We start from the raw sequence: 22,907 nt of genomic DNA, 5'->3' as shown, positions 1-22,907 counted from the left end.
TAACTTGTCCTTTATACGGGTTTGGGGCTGCGAGGCTTATGTCAAGTGGAGAACTGAAGATAAGCTCGGCCCGCGATCGGTCAAGACATACTTTATAGGTTATCCTAAAGGAACACGTGGTCATTACTTCTATTCGCCAACCGAACAACGTGTTTTTGTTGCGGCTAGTGCGACATTCTTAGAGAAGGAATTTCTCGAGAATGCAAAGAGTGATAGAACCTTCGACCTGTCGGAGATTCCATAACCAAACACCGAGCAACCATTGGAGGAACCTATTCCTTCAATCCCTACTGCGGTGAACATTCCTGAGGAACCTAGGAGGTCGGGAAGAGTCTCTTTTCCTCCGGACAGATACATCGGTATGGTCGAGGAACATGACATAGATGACGTTCTACTCTTAACGAGTAGTGAACCCGCAACCTATAAAGGTGCCATGACCGATTCGACTCAAAGTTATGGCTTGAGGCCATGCAATCCGAGATGGACTCCATGTATGAGAACAACGTGTGGGATCTTGTTGACTTACCTGCTAAGGTTCGTCCCCTTCAATGCAAATGGCTTTACAAGATAAAGCATTCTGTGGAAGGTCAGCAAGATATCTACAAAGCACGACTAGTTGCAAAAGGTTTCACCCAAGTGCCAGGTTTGCACTACGATGAGATTTTTGCACCCGTAGTTATGCTGCGTTCCATTCGGATTATCTTAGCGATTGCCGCTTTTCATGACTATGAAATTTGGCAAATGGACGTGAAAACCGCCTTCTTAAACGGCTTTTTGGAGGAAGAGTTGTACATGGTACAACCCGAAGGGTTCATCGATCCAGCACATCCTAAGAAAGTGTGCAAGCTTAAGCGTTCCATTTATGGACTTAAGCAAGCATCAAGGAGTTGGAATCATCGCTTCGACCAAGTGATAAAAGAAAATGGATTCACTCGATCAGTCGAGGAACCATGTCTATATATCAAGTCGAGTGGGAGCAAGATTGTCTTCCTAATATTGTATGTTGACGACATACTCCCGATTGGGAATGACATACCTCTCTTAACCTCGGTGAAAGTATGGTTGAAAAACCATTTCCGGATGAAAGATCCGGGAGAGGCACGAGAATTCTAGGCATCCGTATCTATCGAGATGGATCACGACGGATGTTATCTCTCGATCGGAGTCTTACATAGACAAAGTCCTAGAGAGATTCAAAGATGACTAACTCCAAGAAGGGGTTTCTTCCTATGGCTCCAGGGGTGCATTTGAGCAAGTCTCGGGCACCGGAGACACGGAAGAGAAAGAGCGCATGACACGGATTCCTTATGCTTCGGCTATAGGATCAATCATGTATGCCATGATATGCACACGTCCGGACGTGGCATATGCATTGAGTATGAAAAGTCGATTCCAACAAAGAACCAGGTGAACCACATTGGTGGTCATCAAGAACATTCTTAAGTACCTCCGGAGGACTAAAGATTGGGCATTGACTTATGGAGGCTCCCAAACGCTATGCGCAACCGGTTCTGTGCAGATGCTAGCTTCCAAACGGATCGTGATGACTCGAAATCTCGGTCGATTCGTTTTTACTCTTAATGGCGCTGCATCACCGAAGAGTTCGAAACAAATCTGTTACAGATTCTACGACGAGTCCGAGTACTATGCCGCGTCTGAAGCTACAAAGGAAGCGATATGGATGCGTCAATTCTTACATGGACTATCCGTAGTGCCTAGTTCGAATGACCCGATCACCATCTATTGCGACAATAGTGGTGCCATCTTCCAAGCTAAGGAGCCTAAGTCTAGCAACAAGTCTAGACATGTACAACGGAAAGCTCATCTAATCCGGGATTACGTGGAGCAAAAGACATGAGTGATAGAAAAGATTGCTACAGATGACAACATAGCAGATCCTCTCACTAAAGCATTACGACAAGATAAGCATGAAGGGCACGTTAATTCCATGGGAATCAAACGTGTTCCCAAGTTGTAGTACTCTTTTATGGATCAGATTCATTCTCCTTTGTACTCTATACGACATCATCGTTTTGATATTTTATATATATATTTTGTTTTTCATGTGGAATTGTACGACGATTTTGAACACCACAAAGTGAATCGAACAAACATCATATCTTGTTAGTCCTTAATTGCCCACATGAGCCGATAACTCTGGCAATTATTTTGTGACGTTGGTTGATGGTGGGTTCAACGAGCCATAAGTCAACCGGTTGACCGACCAATCACAGAGGCGATTTATACGGATATTTCGTAGGACACCATTGTGACATCGACGTGGAGTCCTAAATGTTTTATAACATTCGTTGCCTGGTCGTGGATAGGACTTCCATGGTGATCCTTAGAGTCGAATCTCTTGACTATCGACTGTCTCTTGAGACTACGGCAGATTTTGGGTGACTTTGGTTTCTTTCTCACGGTCATCCGTAACGGGGGGCCAAGTAGATTTTTTCTGGGTCATTTCATGTTGTGCTTAGATCGGAAGGAGTCGAGTTGAAGGAAATATTCACCTTTATCGGTACTCGATATTTCTCGGGGCCACTCGAGGAGTCAGAATCGAAATGCATGGCCATGCTCGGATACGGATTCGTTTTATCGGTTAAGTTACTCTCTAGTCGGGGAAACCACTCTAGATACAGATCGATTGTAAAATACGACCTTTGCGGATCCAGATCTTCAAATTGTTTTACATTGAGTGGGAGAAATTTTTAAATGAATATGAGAATCGGTTATCGCACATACACTTGTACGGACAAGTGGGAGTTTGTTGGAGCTTGTGTCCTCCGGTTAGTGCGGATAACGTCATTGCACATACACTTGTACGGACAAGTGGGAGCTTGTTGGGGTTGGTGTCCTTAACAGTTAGTGCAAGGACTTATAAACCTCTAAAAGGATCAAAGGGCATACTTTTGGTATTATTATCGGTTGATCCACGTTTATCAATAACGGTTGGCTTGCTAGATAAGTTTGACGTTATTGTCATACGGATGGCGGTGATCAACTGGTCCCTAAAAGTCACACCTATAGGATACGTTTGAGAGACGTGACGATGGAAATACAAATCATGTAGATGCCAAAATTGACTAACCAGTTAGTCCGAGTTATTTGACTAGTAATTAGTCAAATATGTGATGTTGAGATATTATATTTAATACGGATTAAATATCATGGGCTAAGGCGAATTAACCAATTAATTCGTAAAATTAAATATAAACGATTTATATTTAATTAAATGTATATTGAATATAATTATACAATCTTTTGCTTTGTCGGACACGAATTAATAATTCACTAACCCGTATTATTAGGCGATGCCTTAATTTCCGATAACCGATAATGATTTATAATATAAACCCGTCATATACATTTTAGCATTTGGCGAACTGGACCTCGAGCTAAAATTAAGAGGAAGTGGAAGCCCACTTCCCCATGCATGCACTCGGTCCGGCCGAACCAAACAAAAGGAGAGACTCCCTCTCCTTTTGACCTAGACAATTTCATTTGCAGAAAAACTAGGGTTTTGAAGAGCATTCTCCTCTGAAAAACCTGAGATCTCTCATCTCGACAAAACTCACATCAGTTCTCCCTATATTGCAAGGCAATCGGAGAACACTGTACTAGCACAAGGGCATATCTCGGACAAAGTCTTGGGTGTAACGATTAGGAGGAAATCTGTTTTGATTTACTTCTTTACGCCACAATTTAAAGGACCCGAGGTTATTTCTTGTTCCTTATCGTTTCTATTGTTTTTATGTTTTATGACAATATTCGCATGTCTAAATTTATGTTATAGTCCTGCAATTTAAGGGGTAGTATACGGATATTAACCCACACAAGTATCATTTATATATATATAGAATCAGGTTCTCGTGCGAACTATCTTACGGTACGAACCGTGCGAACCAATATTAAAACACTCATTTAATTACCTCCCAATTCTTACAACAGTACCACCAACACCCCCGACACATTTATTCACTCAATACCACCTGAGTTTCGTCCCTTTCCACCGCCACCGCCATTGCCACCGACCATCGGACCTTCCAGACGACCGTCGCATGTCGTGCTCTGACCAAGAGTATCATTTCATCTCCAACTTTCGTCTACTTACTCTTCGTCTCTTCCGCAATTCATCAACTTCCATAGTTACGGCTCCATTATAATTAAAGGTAAGCTTCAATTCACACTTTTATTTCTTATTTAGTTACCAATTTGTATTCGAAACACTACGGTTTACTAAACAATTCCAATTCTGAAAGTTAGGGTTTCGTACATTTTGATTTGAACTCGTTTTCCTGATTTTGATTTGATGATAGCTTAGTTTGTGCGTCCCGTGGTAGCTTTATTTGTCCTTTTCATGCTAGATACATTTATCTATGCTTATACATACTCAAATTTCGTTGCATTTGTGGATCCTCTAATTTCGTTACATACACAAATTCATTTGCATTTATGTATGCTTGTACTCAGATTTTGATTTCTGCTAGCTTAGTTTACGTCTTACAAGTTGTTTGCTAGAGTTTCCTCTAAATTGGTTTTCCCTGGTTCAACAGAAATGAAGAAAAAGGCGATAGGTGATCCTACTCCAAGTCCAAGCAAGACGAAGGGCTCTCCCCGCTAGGAAAAGAAAAAGAGATCATGCTTCCATTATGGTTCTACTGAAGGTCGGTTTCTTAGCATTCCCATTTTCTCGCTAGTCGGTCTTTACCATAACATGAAATCATTGTTGTGACATGTTCCTTTATATATGAACACTTGAAGCAATTACAAATAGAAGCGGTTCGAAAGCCCGTGCAAGTACAAGTAAGTCTACTCTAGTTCCAATATCATCCAAACGATCTCCTGCTCGGATTCTTTATTGCCATTGGGGAGGGAGACATAAATGATGTTCCCGATGTATTTTTGAGGACCGAAATGTCACCAAAATTGCTTTTACAATTTATCAAGCAACATATGAGTGATAAACAAAAGTCGGATATCCGATCAATGGGTTTTGGTGGCCTATTACTGCTTAACACTAACATGGTACCCGGGTATTTATCTTATTGGTTGGTTTCCAACTTCAACACGTGTTCAACATCTCTTATGGATGAAAAACTTGTGATTACCGAAGAAGATATTCACCTAGCTACTGGTATTCCCATGGGTCCTACTTGAAAGTAGAAATAGCCACCTTAAATGACCCGAATGAGGAGTTTTTGAAACTAAAACGTGCTTGGTTGAAGCAGTTTAGTGATAGACACGCAAAAGTAACGACATCAGAATTATTTGATTTGATGATTACCCAAAAAGAAGGTGGAGATGACTTTAAAAGGAACTTCATAGTTTTTATAGTCTCAACATTTTTAATGGGTGTTAAAGGCATTCATGCAAGCCTTCGAATTTTGAAGTGTCTTAAGGATCTTTCTTGTGTTCAATCTTTGAACTGGTGTGGGTTTACACTCAAGCACCTAATTAACAGTGTAGATTCTTGGAACCGCACCAATTGTGACACATCTAATTTTGGAGGTCCAGTCATGGTTCTGGTTTTTATCTATCTGGATAGAGTTAAATTCAAGTATGACACGATTCCACGAGTCTTCCCGACATTGTCTTCATGGTCCAAAAATGCTATTTCAAAACGGATGAAAGATGAGCAACAGGCAAGGTTTGGGAGGGGAGTTGTTCAACCTCGTATTGTCAAGCCTAATGTTGATGGAGAGAGCAATCCCAACCTATCACACACCACAGTTAGGCCTTCTGTCCAAGAGCCCATGGACCCACCCGCTTGGACCTTCCGATCAAGCACCCGAGACGATAGATAAGTTGAAGAAGGGAAGCTATATTGTTAAGAAGTTAGCGGAAGCGCAAACGGGTTTCTTTGTTGCTTATAATACATTCTTGGATGTCCTCTCTGAAGCTAAAATAGAGCGGCCCGATTGTGATCTTGTGCGTCGAGATGGCGTCCACGGCGAAGCATTGGGTCAAGGCTATCAATCGTCTTAGCCAAGCAAAGATGAAGTCAATCATGGAGCTAAACCGGCTTCTGTAAATGGAAAGGGGATTGAAAATGACAGTGATGAATGCAAAATGGCTGGAGGGATTGAAGATCTAGCTTCTGATCCACTTAGTGAATTTGCTAAACGCAAATTCTCCTCCAAAGACGAGTTATTGGCAGCGCTTGTGAAACTTGAAATTGCTTTGGGTAAACGCCCCGTTAATGAAACCAAGGAGCTTGTAAGTGAGGTAACAAAGGAGACTCTAAGTGAGGTACCAAAAGAGACTGTAAGTGAGGTAAGAAAGGAGCCTTTAAGTGTACCTGCCACCTCAAAGATGTCTCCTATCATTTTAGTGGACTCGGAGTCTCAGGAACTTGAGCCACTGAACTTTGAGAAGCAAGCATCTACATCCCGACGGTTTACACCACCTCCAAGGTTTACACCCCCTTCTTTTCCGTCACCTCCTATTATTACGCCACCTTCTTTTAAACTACTCAGTTCAGAGTCGCAACACGGTGACTCTCCACAATCACCTCCATGTGAAAGATCACCACAAGTGCCCCCTCTTGGATCACCTCTTTGTGTATCACCTGTCTCTTCGTTATCACCAGAGCGAGAGCCAGTTATTCCTTCGTTTCCTGCATCTCTACCAGCTGAAATTCTGCCACATAAGAGGAGTAGAGTGCCTGCTGAGGTGTTTAGATCACCTTTTCTACAGAGGAATGTTAGTGTCGTGGGGGACTTGAATCAGTCTGAAAAAGAAGTATTGGAGTATGTTTTTGGGGAGTCGTTTGATGACAGGTATGCGGCTTGTAACTAGTCAGGTTAGATACTTTATTTTGATCTTGTACATACACTTCTACTAAATTTTCTATTTACCCTTGCAGTGAAATTCTTTTCGAAAACGCCATCCATTCACTTACTCGGGCAGATTTGAAGACTATACTCTCCGGTGAGAGACTGCAGAGACGGTTTACATGTATGTGGTGTCACATGTTGAATCAGAGTGAAAAATCAAAATCACGTGAATCATTGTCAAGGTTTTATATGCCTCTCGACTGTGTACCGTAAGTGTCATTTCGAGTTTTACTTCTTATTCTTATTTCTTATGTTATTAAAATTATTCGTCTTGCATATAATTAGAGACTTCTCTAAATGTTTTCAGACTAGAAGAGATTTTGATGATTTTGCAGGAGCGGCTCTTGTGAGTCTTTATTAATGACTATGTTAATTATTGACAAGTGATATTTGTTGTAGCTAAATGTTATGCCTTTTTTCCTATCTTCAGATTTTTGTTCCATACAACTACACGCAGCAATTTGTGTTTTGTTTTAATTTCCCCAAACAAAAGTTAGAAGTCTTACACCATATGAAGAAGCATTCCCTGGACTATGCGGATCATATTGAATATGCAGTATGTGTTTCAATGTTATCAAATGCGTATGCAGTAATTAGTAATGTTAAGTGGCAATCAACACTGTTTTTCTAAATCTTGTTTGGCAGAGGAAGTACGTGACTAAGTACTTGAGAGAGAAAATGCCTACTATCGAGAATGTATATGGGCATACACTTGAGGAAGTTCCTAAATCAGTTATTGGTGTTGCTGATGAAGCTGATAGTGGGATTTACCTGCTCCGCTTATTAGAGACCTACAAAGGTGATAAAAAAGATAATTCCGAGTGATCTACATCTTTGTAAGTTCATTGCTAAAAGTGTTATATTAACTTTACTAGTAGATAAAGTGTTTACTACCAAATCCCAAGCTTGAATGCCAAATTATTGGATGTTCTGTTGTATTTTGTAGAAGAAGCAGCTCAAAATTTTCGGTGCAAGGGTTTGCTACCAAATAGTAACTTTCACTGAAAATCGCTTCAAAGACAAAATTCTATTTGATGCCCATGCTCTCTGTTCACGTCTCGGGTAATAATACATATTACCTATATACTTGTATTACCTATACTAATTTTATACTTGACAGGTTGTAATGTTTTTTTTTAATCTATGCTCATTTTATTCATTTGCATTTCGGTAAGAAAAAAAATTGAATAGAACACAACCTCCATTTCCATACACTGACGATGAGCTTCTCAATCTAGTTTTCAACAACCGCAGAAGTATACCGTAAGCTCTCAATTTACTATCATATTTTTATTTTTTTACTACTAATTTTATTAACATCAATAATTTTATACATACACCGACATTGAACTTGAACCCTGTCGGATACTTGTTTGAGATTCTAGTTAACACAGAGTGGATTAATGTCACTCGAAAAGAATTAAGAACTTTCGGTGCGGACAAATGGTTAATAGACACTGTAAGGACTCCTCATATTTATTCATAGTTTACTTTTGTTCAAGTCTTAAGGGACCTAGGTTCATTTATCTCGACATTTTGTGTAACCTAGACATTTTCAAACTATATATATTTGTAGGTTATTGATGCAGTTGGAGTGATGTGGACATTGAATAAGCCAAATATTCTTTACTTGCCCGCAATCAAGGTGATAAATCAGCGTGTCTTACAATGGTCTGGTGTTAAAGTTGATAGTAGTTAGTAGTATCTAACATAGCTTTTTCCCGCAAAAAATGGCGGGGTGTTAAGGTTGATTCGAAACAAAGAATTGTATTCACGCCCCTATCTTAAGATGCACTATATGCCTTCTAATGGAAGCACTATTGATAAGGTAATCGGGTTTGGACAATGGTTATGAATAGTATATATTCAGTGTCACATGTTATGTGACATCCATTAATTTATGTTGCAGGTGTTTTGGACAATTGGTAATAAAGATGGTGATCATTGGTATGCTTTACTCTCTGATATAAAGAAAAGGAAAAATTATATATTAGATTCACTTAAGCCAAGAGCAACTACAGAGCTTCGAGAGCGAAATGAATATGTGGAAGAGATTGTAAGTTTTTTCTTACTTAGCAGCTTTTTAAATTATTAGATTAACTTGCAGCGCTCTTGAGACCATTATCATGTCAGGTCTACAATGTTGCAAATGTTCTCACCAACCAACCTGGGTATGGACACCTTAGTCAGATGGTCTTGTTTACAACTACCAATTTCACTGTCCCTCAGCAAGACAATTTGTTAGTTTCCGACTACATTATTTTTTTTTCCATAGCAAAATTTATTCACATCACTATACGATCTAATTTTATATTTTTGCGCAGGCATGACTGTGGATTGTTTGTTATTAAGTTCTTAGAAGCTGTAACAACTGATGAGACTTTATTGAAAAACAAAAACCACTACAAGGTTTGAATTAAATTAATTCAATGTTACATCTTTTGTAACATTCTATATGAAATTGAAGCTAATCTATTTTTTTTCCCTAGGATATGGCTGCTTATCGACGGTATATTATGCTTGAACTTTTAAAATGGGACAAGAATACAGTAACGGTAACATTTTGATGAGTGTACATATTTAATAGTCCTCATTTTAATTGACCTAGCCTCATAACACTATGGCACCCATTTAGACACTTTTCTTATGATTTGATTTTTATGCAGGTCTTCAAGTTAGGTTGAATTTCAATGTTACGGTTGATGAATGTTAAAATAACAAATTCATGTCTTCATATGAGATGGCCATAAGAAATTTGTCAAAGCTTTGTTATAGTTTCTTTAATTTTTGATGTCTTTAATGTTGCCAAGTTTTCCTCCTCATTTATGACTCGTTCATATGTTTGATGTCAACGTTTTAAAACTATGACTTGGTTGAAATATGACTTGGTTTTGGCCTTCTAGATGTGTCATATATGACTTCATTCCCAAACTAGTATTATGATTCCTTTGTATGTCCAATTAGAATGGCGCGCTTTCGGCCTGTACGCTTTGTAAAAACTTGTCAAAGTTACGGTGACGGAATTCCTTGTTTGGTTATTCCTTGTTTGGTTGCGGTCTCATTTTTTTCTTTCTTCATGAACTTTGAGCTTCTCCGAAAAAAACCATAGATGAAATTTTATTTTACCCGTAGCGAGCGGCCTAAACAAAACCCTAAACCCTTTCTCGTTCCACTTTAAGGAGAATTTTATGCACTAGATACGTCTTTAGCTACTAGGTACGTTCCGAAATAGTCTTAGGTTCATTTTAAATATATTGTAGGTACGTCTTGTCTAAAAAACCATTTCCGATAACAAGGGAAAGGGATTAGGGATGGATTAGGCGGACCCGCGTTAGCGGTCTGCCTAATCTAACACTAAACCCTTTCCCGTCCCGTTTTAGGATACCCGCCCCCGTTTAATCCCTTTTACGTACTAGGTACGTTTCAAAATAGTCTTAGGTTCGTTTTACATATATTGTGGGTACGTTTCGTCTAAATAACCCATTCCCGATAACAAGGGAAAGGGTTTAGGGTTGGATTAGGCGGATAGCGGTCCGCCTAATCCAACCCTAAACCCTTTCCCGTCCCGTTTTAGGATACCCGCCTCCCGTTTAAACCCTTTTACGTACTAGGTACGTTTCGAAATAGTCTTGGGTTCGTTTTACATATATTGTGGGTACGTTTCGTCTAAATAACCCATTCCCGCTAACAAGGGAAAGGGTTTAGGGTTGGATTAGGTGGACCCGCGTTAGCGGTCCGCCTAATCCAACCCTAAACCCTTTCCCGTCCCGTTTTAGGATACCCGGTCCCCTCGGAAAGGGGTTCACCCTTCCCCTTTTAGGGTTCAGTTTACGGTTCCCGTTTCGATAACAAGGGAAAGGGTTTAGGGTTTGATTAGGCGGACCGCTAACCCGCGTTAGCGGTCCGCCTAATCCAACCCTAAACCCTTTCCCGTCCCGTTTTAGGATACCCGCCTCCCGTTTAAACCCTTTTACGTACTAGCTACATTTCGAAATAGTCTTGGGTTCGTTTTACATATATTGTGGGTACGTTTCGTCTAAATAACTCATTCCCGATAACAAGGGAAAGGGTTTAGGGTTGGATTAGGCGGACCCGCGTTAGCGGTCCGCCTAATCTAACCCTAAACCCTTTTCCGTCCCGTTTTAGGATACCCGGTCCCCTCGGAATGGGGTTCACCCTTCCCCTTTTAGGGTTCAGTTTACGGTTCCCGTTTCGATAACAAGGGAAAGGGTTTAGGGTTGGATTAGGCGGACCCGCGTTAGCGGTCCGTCTAATCCAACCCTAAACCCTTTCCCGTCCCGTTTTAGGATACCCGCCTCCCGTTTAAACCCTTTTACGTACTAGGTACGTTTCGAAATAGTCTTGGGTTCGTTTTACATATATTGTGGGTACGTTTCATCTAAATAACCCATTCTCGATAACAAGGGAAAGGGTTTAGGGATGGATTAGGCGGACCCGCGTTAGCGGTCCGCCTAATCCAACCCTAAGCCCTTTCCCGTCCCGTTTTAGGATACCCGGTCCCCTCGGAAAGGGTTCACCCTTCCCCTTTTAGGGTTCGATTCACGGTTCCGTTTCGATAACAAAGGAAAGGGTTTAGGGTTGGATTAGGCGGACCCGCGTTAGCGGTCCGCCTAATCCAACCCTAAACCCTTTCCCGTCCCGTTTTAGGATACCCGCCTCCCATTTAAACCCTTTTACGTACTAGGTACGTTTCGAAATAGTCTTGGGTTCGTTTTACATATATTGTGGGTACGTTTCGTCTAAATAACCCATTCCCGATAACAAGGGAAAGGGTTTAGGGTTGGATTAGGCGGACCCGCGTTAGCGGTCCGCCTAATCCAACCCTAAACCCTTTCCCGTCCCGTTTTAGGGTACCCGCCTCCCGTTTAAACCCTTTTCCGTACTAGGTACGTTTCGAAATAGTCTTGAATTCGTTTTACATATATTGTGGGTACGTTTCGTCTAAATAACCCATTCCCGATAACAAGGGAAAGGGTTTAGGGTTAGATTAGGCGGACCCGCGTTAGCGGTTCGCCTAATCCAACCCTAAACCCTTTCCCGTCCCGTTTTAGGATACCCGGTTCCCTCGGAAAGGGGTTCACCCTTACCCTTTTAGGGTTCAGTTACGGTTCCCATTTCGATAACAAGGGAAAGGGTTTAGGGTTGGATTAGGCAGACCCGCGTTAGCGGTCCGCCTAATCCAACCCTAAACCCTTTCCCGTCCCGTTTTAGGGTACCGCCTCTCGTTTAAACCCTTTTACGTACTAGGTACGTTTCGAAATAGTCCTGGGTTCGTTTTACATATATTGTGGGTACGTTTCGTCTAAATAACCCATTCCCGATAACAAGGGAAAGGGTTTAGGGTTGGATTGGGCGGACCCGCGTTAGCGGTTCGCCTAATCTAACCTTAAACCCTTTCCCGTCCCGTTTTAGGATACCCGCCTGCCGTTTAAACCCTTTTACGTACTAGGTACGTTTCGAAATAGTCTTGGGTTCGTTTTATATATATTGTGGGTACGTTTCGTCTAAATAACCCATTCCCGATAACAAGGGAAAGGGTTTAGGGTTGGATTAGGCGGACCCGCGTTAGCGGTCCGCCTAATCCAACCCTAAACCCTTTCCCGTCCCGTTTTAGGGTACCCGGTCCCCTCGGAAAAGGGTTCACCCTTCCCCTTTTAGGGTTCAGTTACGGTTCCCATTTCGATAACAAGGGAAAGGGTTTAGGGTTGGATTAGGAGGACCCGCGTTAGCGGTCCGCCTAATCAACCCCTAAACCCTTTCCCGTCCCGTTTTAGGGTACCCGCCTCTCGTTTAAACCCTTTTACGTACTAGGTACGTTTCAAAATAGTCTTGGGTTCGTTTTACATATATTGTGGGTACGTTTCGTCTAAATAACCCATTCCCTATAACAAGGGAAAAGGTTTAGGGTTGGATTAGGCGGACCCGCGTTAGCGGTTCGCCTAATCCAACCCTAAACCCTTTCCCGTCCCGTTTTAGGATACCCGGTCCCCTCGGAAAGGGGTTCACCCTTCCCCTTTTAGGGTTCAGTTACGGTTCCCGTTTCGATAACAAGGGAAAGGGTTTAGGGTTGGATTAGGCGGACCCGCGTTAGCGGGTCCGCCTAATCCAACCCTAAACCCTTTCCCGTCCCGTTTAGGTACCCGCGTCTCGTTTAAACCCTTTTACGTACTAGGTACGTTTCGAAATAGTCTTGGGTTCGTTTTACATATATTGTGGGTACGTTTCGTCTAAATAACCCATTCCCGATAACAAGGGAAAGGGTTTAGGGTTGGATTAGGCGGACCCGCGTTAGCGGTTCGCCTAATCCAACCCTAAACCCTTTCCCGTCCCGTTTTAGGATACCCGTCCCCTCGGAAAGGGGTTCACCCTTCGCCTTTTAGGGTTCGATTCACGGTTCCCGTTTCGATAACAAAGGAAAGGGTTTAGGGTTGGATTAGGCGGACCCGCGTTAGCGGTCCGCCTAATCCAACCCTAAACCCTTTCCCGTCCCGTTTAGGATACCCGGTCCCCTCGGAAAGGGGTTCACCCTTCCCCTTTTAGGGTTCGATTACGGTTCCGTTTGATAACAAGGAAAGGGTGTAGGGTTGGATTAGGCGGACCCGCGTTAGCGGTCCTCCTAATCCAACCCTAAACCCTTTCCCGTCCCGTTTTAGGGTACCCGCCTCTCGTTTAAACCCTTTTACGTACTAGGTACGTTTCAAAATAGTCTTGGGTTCGATTTACATATATTGTGGGTACGTTTCGTCTAAATAACCCATTTCCGATAACAAGGGAAAGGGTTTAGGGTTGGATTAGGCGGACCCGCGTTAGCGGTCCGCCTAATCCAACCCTAAACCCTTTCCCGTCCCGTTTTAGGATACCCGCCTCCCGTTTAAACCCTTTTACGTACTAGGTACGTTTCGAAATAGTCTTGGGTTCGTTTTACATATATTGTGGGTACGTTTCGTCTAAATAACCCATTCCCGATAACAAGGGAAAGGGTTTAGGGTTGGATTAGGCGGACCCGCGTTAACGGTCCGCCTAATCCAACCCTAAACCCTTTCCCGTCCCGTTTTAGGATACCCGCCTCCCGTTTAAACCCTTTTACGTACTAGGTACGTTTCGAAATAGTCTTGGGTTCGTTTTACATATATGGTGGGTACGTTTCGTCTAAATAACCCATTCCCGATAACAAGGGAAAGGGTTTAGGGTTGGATTAGGCGGACCCGCGTTAGCGGTCCGCCTAATCCAACCCTAAACCCTTTCCCGTCCCGTTTTAGGATACCCGATCCCCTCGGAAAGGGGTTCACCCTTCCCCTTTTAGGTTTCAGTTACGGTTCCCATTTCGATAACAAGGGAAAGGGTTTAGGGTTGGATAAGGCGGACCCGCGTTAGCGGTCCGCCTAATCCCACCCTAAACCCTTTCCCGTCCCGTTTTAGGGTACCCGCCTCTCGTTTAAACCCTTTTACGTACTAGGTACGTTTCGAAATAGTCTTGGGTTCGTTTTAAATATATTGTGGGTACGTTTCGTCTAAATAGCCCATTCCCGATAACAAGGGAAAGGGTTTAGGGTTGGATTAGGCGGACCCGCGTTAGCGGTCCGCCTAATCCAACCCTAAACCCTTTCCCGTCCCGTTTTAGGATATCCGCCTCCCGTTTAAACCCTTTTACGTACTAGGTACGTTTCGAAATAGTCTTGGGTTCATTTTACATATATTGTGGGTACGTTTCGTCTAAATAACCCATTCCCGATAACAAGGGTAAGGGTTTAGGGTTGGATTAGGCGGACCCGCGTTAGCGGTCCGCCTAATCCAACCCTAAACCCTTTCCCGTCCCGTTTTAGGGTGCCCGCCTCTCGTTTAAACCCTTTTACGTACTAGGTACGTTTCGAAATAGTCTTGGGTTCGTTTTACATATATTGTGGGTACGTTTCGTCTAAATAACCCATTCCCGATAACAAGGGAAAGGGTTTAGGGTTGGATTAGGCGGACCCGCGTTAGCGGTCCGCCTAATCCAACCCTAAACCCTTTCCCGTCCCGTTTTAGGATACCCGGTCCCCTCGGAAAGGGGTTCACCCTTCCCCTTTTAGGGTTCAGTTACGGTTCCCATTTCGATAACAAGGGAAAGGGTTTAGGGTTGGATTAGGCGGACCCGCGTTCCCGTTTAAACCTTTTTACGTACTAGGTACGTTTCGAAATATTCTTGGGTTCGTTTTAATATATTGTGGGTACGTTTCGTCTAAATAACCCATTCCCGATAACAAGGGAAAGGGTTTAGGGTTGGATTAGGCGGACCCGCGCGGACCCGCGTTAGCAGTTCGCCTAATCCAACCCTAAACCCTTTCCCGTCCCGTTTTAGGATACCCGGTCCCCTCGGAAAGGGGTTCACCCTTCCCCTTTTAGGGTTCAGTTACGATTCCCATTTCAATAACAAGGGAAAGGGTTTAGGGTTGGATTAGGCGGACCCGCGTTAGCGGTCCGCCTAATCCAACCCTAAACCCTTTCCCGTCCCGTTTTAGGGTACCCGCCTCTCGTTTAAACCCTTTTACGTACTAGGTACGTTTCGAAATAGTCTTGGGTTCGTTTTACATATATTGTGGGTACGTTTCGTCTAAATAACCCATTCCCGATAACAAGGGAAAGGGTTTAGGGTTGGATTAGGCGGACCCGCGTTAGCGGTCCGCCTAATACAACCCTAAACCCTTTCCCGTCCCGGTTTAGGATACCCGGTCCCCTCGGAAAGGGGTTCACCCTTCCCCTTTTAGGTTTCAGTTACGGTTCCCGTTTCGATAACAAGGGAAAGGGTTTAGGGTTGGATTAGGCGGACCCGCGTTAGCGGTCCGCCTAATCCAACCCTAAACCCTTTCCCGTCCCGTTTTAGGATACCCGGTCCCCTCGGAAAGGGGTTCACCCTTCCCCTTTTAGGGTTCAGTTACGGTTCCCATTTCGATAACAAGGGAAAGGGTTTAGGGTTGGATTAGGCGGACCCGCGTTAGCGGTCCGCCTAATCCAACCCAAAACCCTTTCCCGTCCCGTTTTAGGATACCCGGTCCCCTCGGAAAGGGGTTCACCCTTCCCCTTTTAGGGTTCAATTACGGTTCCCGTTTCGATAACAAGGGAAAGGGTTTAGGGTTGGATTAGGCGGACCCGCGTTAGCGTTCCGCCTAATCCAACCCTAAACCCTTTCCCGTCCCGTTTTAGGGTACCCGCCTCTCGTTTAAACCCTTTTACGTACTAGGTACGTTTCGAAATAGTCTTGGGTTCGTTTTACATATATTGTGGGTACGTTTCGTCTAAATAACCCTTTCCCGTCCCGTTTTAGGGTACCCGCCTCCCGTTTAAACCCTTTTACGTACTTGGTACGTTTCGAAATAGTCTTGGGTTCGTTTTACATATATTGTGGGTACGTTTCGTCTAAATAACCCATTCCCGATAACAAGGGAAAGGGTTTAAGGTTGGATTAGGCGGACCCACGTTAGCGGTCCGCGTTGTAGGAGTGTGAAAATATCATTACCTAAAAATGAAATGAACGAAGCAAAGATTGAAATACTATACTAACTAATATTAACTGTTCAAAAGCACAAATCAGAATTATACGATGTTTGGTACGCTATTCACTGTTACGGTCTTTCGATTTCACCAATAATTCAGTCCGGACAAAACCCTATAATAGGACGCTTAAACAATCGAAAACAATGTCGAGGAAAACGGTAGTTCTAAATTAATCCCCAAATGACATCCCGTCACAAAAACTGGGCATCAACTAATACGACTTAAAAAGAAGAAAATAAATTACCTAAGCAGATACTTCCAAAACACACTTCCAAACGGCAGTTTGTCGTCCAGGTGAATACATCAATTTCAACTTCCAAAACACACTTCTAACATAAGCAGATACTTCTAAACTAAAGCCAAAAAGAGGCAATATCTCCAAAACCCTTTTACATATTAGTTACGCTTCGAAATAGTCTTGGGTTCGTTTTACATATATTGTGGGTACGTTTCGTCTAAATAACCCAGGTACGTTAAGTAACGACTTTAAATTAACAACTCAAAAGCTGGCATCTTAGGCAATGGAACAATTTATCCACCGAAAATGAGAATAATGATTCAAATTGAAACGTAACTAATAGACGTGACAACACACGCCAACAGCTAACATTTACAAAATACAATATCCATTCAAATTAAAGCTTCCTCCTACATTTGGACAGTAACAAAATATAATATCAAGGTCCCTAAACAAGACAAACTAACTCAGAAGCTGGCATCGTAGGCAATGGAACAATTTATCCACCGAAAATGAGAATACTAATTCAAATTCAAACATAACTAATAGAGGTCAAAACATACGCCAACAGCTAACATCAACAAAATACAATATCCATTGTAGTCGTCGGCTGTTACACCCTTCTAGCTACAATTGCTGCGCATCCCAATCCACAACTGTTTCATTGACAATACCTACATCATCAAATCATGTAAAATATCATTAATACTTTGTATATATGCCCTCTTCCACTAATATGTAAATTTAAAAAAAAACAAGCAAATAAAGTACATGATTATGATTATGAGATTACTTGTTTGGAAGTTGACTCGGGCAATTTCTACTATCATGGCGTGCCATTTCTCCACAAGCACGACATTTTCTAAGAGGCTTAGCGTGCTCCTCCATTGCCTTTTCTTTTTCAGAAGTCATCCTTCTACCAGATCCCTTATTTTTTGCTTGATTTGGAGGAAGAATATGAGCTTTAGTAGGGATTTTAGACCCAAGAAGCGTCTCGATTTGAGTTTTCTTGCTTTTTGACTTCCCACCACTACTTGAAATCAACAACTTCTCATTGAAACTCTGAAGCAATTCGAGTAACTCTTTCTCCTTCTCCTCATAATCCTCCACAAGTGACACTGCAGTGAACACCCCTGACCATAATTCACTGATAGTGTTTTGTCTTGTGTCAATTGACGCACAATCAGCTTCTAAGGACGTCCCTACAACATTAAAGATAGGACGAAATGTTGCATAATTGCTCCACCTCGGCAATAGATATTCAGAAGGTATTTCATCAAACCCCTTATTATGCAACACCCATACACAATGTCTACAAAGTATCCCAAATCTCTGAAACCTCTTGCATGAACACACTAAAGTTTTCCCATCGACATCGACTTCATAGACTTTCTTGCTCTCACGATCCATAACAAATAAACGCTCCACGTCCCTTTCTTTCGTGCTTTTGTTGGCCTCATTACAAGAGTAGCATGCACCTTTCAACTCTTCTTGAAAATCATAAAACACCGGTGGTGTGTAAAATTCAGCACATTTCTTTTCTATAGAAAGGGGAGTTGATAATATAGGAGAGGAGTTTTTAGAATCAGCAGTTAATTTAGAATGCTTCCAGCGTTGAGCATCCATTGCTGACTGAAAGCGCATCCAAAACTGAACAAGTGATAGGTTGGGGTTGGTGAAGTTGCCGAAGAAACTATTCTCTGATTCTGACCTTGAAGTTGTCCTTAGAAGCCCACCCATATAAGTGTCCCGAAAATATGCAGGAATCCATAATTTGCGGTCCTCAAACATGGATTTCAGCCACTCATTTCCAGACAAATCATGTTTTTCCATAATTGAACACCAGCTCGACTCAAATTCAGTTGGCTCAATATCTTCATTCCAAACAATAGAACTTATTTCTTTTAGAAAGTCTGTGTCTTTGTAAATGGTTGAACCAACTTTGTCAGGCAATTTTTTCATGATATGCCACATACAGAATCTGTGTGTTGTGTTGCCTGAAAACACATTTTTAACCCCCGCTTTAATACCCAGACATTGGTCAGTAATCAGAGTAGTAGGATAACACCCACCCATTGCCTTCATAAAATTGTCAAAAGGCCAGGTAAAAGACTCTTCATTCTCCCGCATTATCAAACCAGCCGCAAAAGTGACACATTTTATATGGTTGTCAACCCCCGTAAAAGAACAAAACACCATACGGTATTCATTAAAATCGAATGTGGTGTCAAAAGACACAGAATCACCAAAGAGTGCGTAGTTCTTAATTGCAACTGGATCAGCCCAGAAAACCTTAGTGAGTCTTTTGTTGTCATCAACATCAAAATCAAAGTAAAATGAGGGACACCTAGCTCTTTTTTGCATGAAGCCCTCTATCAGCATTTCCGCATCATATTCTTTGATGTATTTCTTTACATCCCTTGAAAAATTCTTAAAATATTCTAAGGAAGCCCCTACGTTTTTATATCCCCTAACGTACTCTTTAAACATTCGAAATGTCTTCACAGGCCCCTGGTTAACACGTGAGTTATCCATTATCATTTTCTTATGCACAAGGTTGAGCTTCCTAAATGACTTTAAGTGAATCATTGTGGCTGGAGTTACCATTGCATGTGAGTGCACCTCGATAAATTCATACACCTCATACTCACCAGCAGGAAGTCTCTTAAACTTAATCTTGGCAGGACACCCAACTCTTGTTATTGCCCTCCTCCTTTTTTGCCCACCATGCTGCCTATTACATTCTTTGTTACACACACAGCTCTTATGTGTAGTAACTCCTTGAATGATTTTACTTGAATCCAATCTCGGACTAAAGCCACAAGCTTTGGCATATGCTTTGTAGAAATCCAACCCTTGCTCCAAATTCTCAAATTTCATTCCAACAAATGGTTTAAGCTCTTCTGAACAATGAGGCACTCCGTGAATCTCACTAGTAGAAACAACTTCCGGGCTATCTGGAAGACTCAAATTAACAACAATTACTTATAAACTGCCGTCTTGCTTCACACTAACAAAATGCAATAAATAAAACTAAATGATTTACCTGGCACATCATTCACTAATGGCACATCAATCACTAATAATTGATCTGGACAATTAGTAAGCAATAATATATCTTCTTCTGGATTTGTTGAAATATCCATGTCATTAGTATCACCAACTATAGCTGCAGAAACAACGATTGGCCAAATGAGCACTTATTCGCTAATAATTTTGAAAAATGATGATTGTCCTAGCTCGAACTAATGTAATTCAACAGCTAAAATTGTCACAAGGGAAAGGGTATTAGGAAAAGTAACGAGGGAAAGTGTACGAAACAACAAAATTGCCAACATTGTCATACAAACAGTAAACACCTAACTTTAACAATCAATCAAATAATCAATTGTTCAATTAACACAAAAAAAAAATTAAAATTGTTCAATTATCCCTCCCCCCCCCCTTAAACCCTTTTACGTACTAGGTACGTTTCGAAATAGTCTTAGGTTCATTTTACATATATTGTGGGTACGTTTCGTCTAAATAACCCATAACTCATTCCCGCTCAAAATAGCTCAAAATATTTCATACACCGGCCCAATACAAAGCACAGGTTAAACAAGACCAAAGTAAACAAACAAGGCCCAACAAGCATTAATCCAGAGAATGTAAATCGTTGCAAAGAAAATGGGAAGATAACAGCCAACGGCCACAGAATTCAGGGGTATTCAATCATACTGAACTGAAATCGGATACCAAACGAAATCGAATGGATACTAATGCAATGGAAAACAGTAGGATACACATGCCATTTAAGAAGATCTCTTTTTCAGATTTATCATGAGGATTATTTTACGCTCACGTATTAATTGTCATTAATCTTTCGGACATAAGAGCCGCACTGAGTTGTAATCAGCTTAAAGAGGCTACTAATGGTACGCTTCTGTCTGTAATTCAGACGCTCTTGGCTGCACTGAGTTGTAATCAGCTTAAAGAGGCTTGGTCCATCTGGGGCTACAAGTCCCATCTTGATGAACTCAGCAGTGTTGTTGCTACCGTTAAGAAAGTGCTCCTTGACGCGGAGGCCAAGTATGATGAGTTGTCCCACAAAACACGGCTCTATGTCCAGGAGCTCGGGGATGCTCTATATGATGCTGATGATTTGCTTGACAAGTTTATCACTCTTGCTAAGCAAAAACAGCTCATGGAGGATGATAAGTTTACTAAGAAGGTGCGACTTTTCTTTTCCCATTATAATCAGATTGGTGTTGCATATAATATGTCTCAAGGGGTTAAAAAAATCATGCATAAGCTAGATGGTATAACGAGTAAGCATAGCAAGTTTGGCTTGAATCTTGACCATAAGCCTATTAGGAAGAAGTGGATGGAGGAGACCTGTTCATATCCGGATACTGAAATTATTGGGAGGGCCGAGGATGTTGAGAACATTCTAGGAATATTGTTGGACTCCGAGATTCGGAGAGATGTGTCGTTTCTTACTATTGTGGGGATGGGTGGGTTAGGGAAGACGGCTCTTGCCCAACTTGTATACAATCATGAAAAGATCACCCAAGCATTTCCCCTGAGGTTATGGGTTTCTGTCTCTCGACCATGATCATCCAAAATTAGATGTGAAAACAATCCTTACACACAACCAAACAAAAAAGAAGATCTCTTTTTCGATTTTATGAACCAAATTTGCAGCCATCTCTTTTTAATATAAAATGCAGAATCAATGCAAAAAGAGTGAAAGAATTCGTACCATCTACCATTTGGGAATCATCTTCATCATTTACGGTTTCAGTTATTGAGGCATGTTCTTGAGTACAAACATCTGCAATTAAAATCACAATAGTATCTTAGTAAGTGCATCTAAAAATCTGCAATTAAAATGTTAATCGCACAACAAAATGAAGAATTTGTACATGAAGTTGAAGAACAATTGGTTGAGACTGTTACCATCTTTAAAGAATTTAACCCAATTGAAACCCTAAAAAAACGATTTGAATTTTTCGGTTATTACAAACCCTAATTTATCAAACAATTTGAAATTTCTTCATAAAATTAACCTCATAAACTACTCTACAATCCATATATGTGCATTGATCTAAAATACCAAATCAATTAAATGTAAAATTTTCGATTAAATTATTTTATGAAAAAATAACACTAATTGAAGCTAACCTTGTTTGATGAATTAATGATGAGCTGAATGTTGTAAATCTAGAAGCTTGTTTCGTAGAGGATAGTGATGGTAGAAACTAGTTTACCAAGAAGAGAATCGCGAGAGGTTGAAGAAGAGAACCATGGAAGCTGTTTCTTGTTTTGTGGAAGAAGATAGAAGCGCGTAAGAAAAGATAACATGTATAATGGGTTGGTTCGTACGGTTCGTACCGTAAAGTTAGTTCGCACGGGATCACCCCCTATATATATATATATATATATATATATATATATATATATATATATATATATATATATACATATATATAAACTTCAAATTTGTTTTATTTTCCTAAAAAACAACATTGTCGAGTGTAAGAGTTAGTTTCCATTGGATGATGGATTTTTCTAGAAGTAGGAGTTTAGTTTTTCACTTGGTTGGATAAATTTGAGATAAGTTTTGGAGACAAGGATCGATCTTTCAATGGATGAGATTGTTTTAGATCATGTGTGTGTAATAGGGAAGAAAAATAGGGGTATGCGTGAAAGATTTTGTTACAAATGTGAAGATGGGGGCCAAGACTATTGCTATAGAGGGAGGGGGGGGCATAAGCAGCCCTAACCATTATGGTTGTTATTCGAAAGAAGGAGATTTGTTGCATCATTGAGTTGACTATGCACAGTAGATATTATTGTTTTCATTGACCAATTGAAAACAAACAGGTATTAATGAACAAATTCTAAAAATTATCAGTCCAAGTATCATGTTAACGGGAATTATTTGTTATGTCAATATTATGTTAACGGGAATTATTTGTTGGTCATGCGGCATACATAAAATCTTAGACATGAACGATGTACTATATGTCTATATTCCATTTTATTGTGAAATTTATCACAAATTATTTTAATATGCAAGAAAACTAGTAAATCAAGAATATCTTCCGAAATATTATCGATCAGTAAAGTATAATTATGATGTGCATCCTCTCAAATTTCTGCTAACAGGTATTAGGTAGAATGGCTGTTCTAGACGTCTAGATGCATCTTAGGAACTCTAGAAAGCAACAGCTTTATTTATGGGCATTATGTGTAATATGTTTTGGTTACACTGGTAATTGCAGAACTTGCAG

General features: G+C 41.2%; 1 protein-coding gene across 1 annotated transcript; it reads right to left on the bottom strand.

Annotated features, from left to right (window-relative positions):
- Window positions 1-17,418: 17,418 nt before the first annotated feature.
- LOC141630498 (protein FAR1-RELATED SEQUENCE 5-like) lies at window positions 17,419-19,775 on the bottom strand. The gene is made up of 2 exons (XM_074443306.1): window positions 19,676-19,775; window positions 17,419-19,586 (listed from the first exon to the last, which is right to left on the bottom strand). The coding sequence occupies exons 1-2, from the start codon at window positions 19,773-19,775 to the stop codon at window positions 17,419-17,421; spliced, it is 2,268 nt and encodes a 755-aa protein (XP_074299407.1).
- Between the last annotated feature and the right edge of the window lie 3,132 nt (window positions 19,776-22,907).

This window comes from Silene latifolia, chromosome Y, assembly GCF_048544455.1.
Source record: "Silene latifolia isolate original U9 population chromosome Y, ASM4854445v1, whole genome shotgun sequence".
Lineage (NCBI taxonomy): Eukaryota > Viridiplantae > Streptophyta > Magnoliopsida > Caryophyllales > Caryophyllaceae > Silene > Silene latifolia.
This window is presented reverse-complemented; position numbering and strand designations above follow the sequence as displayed.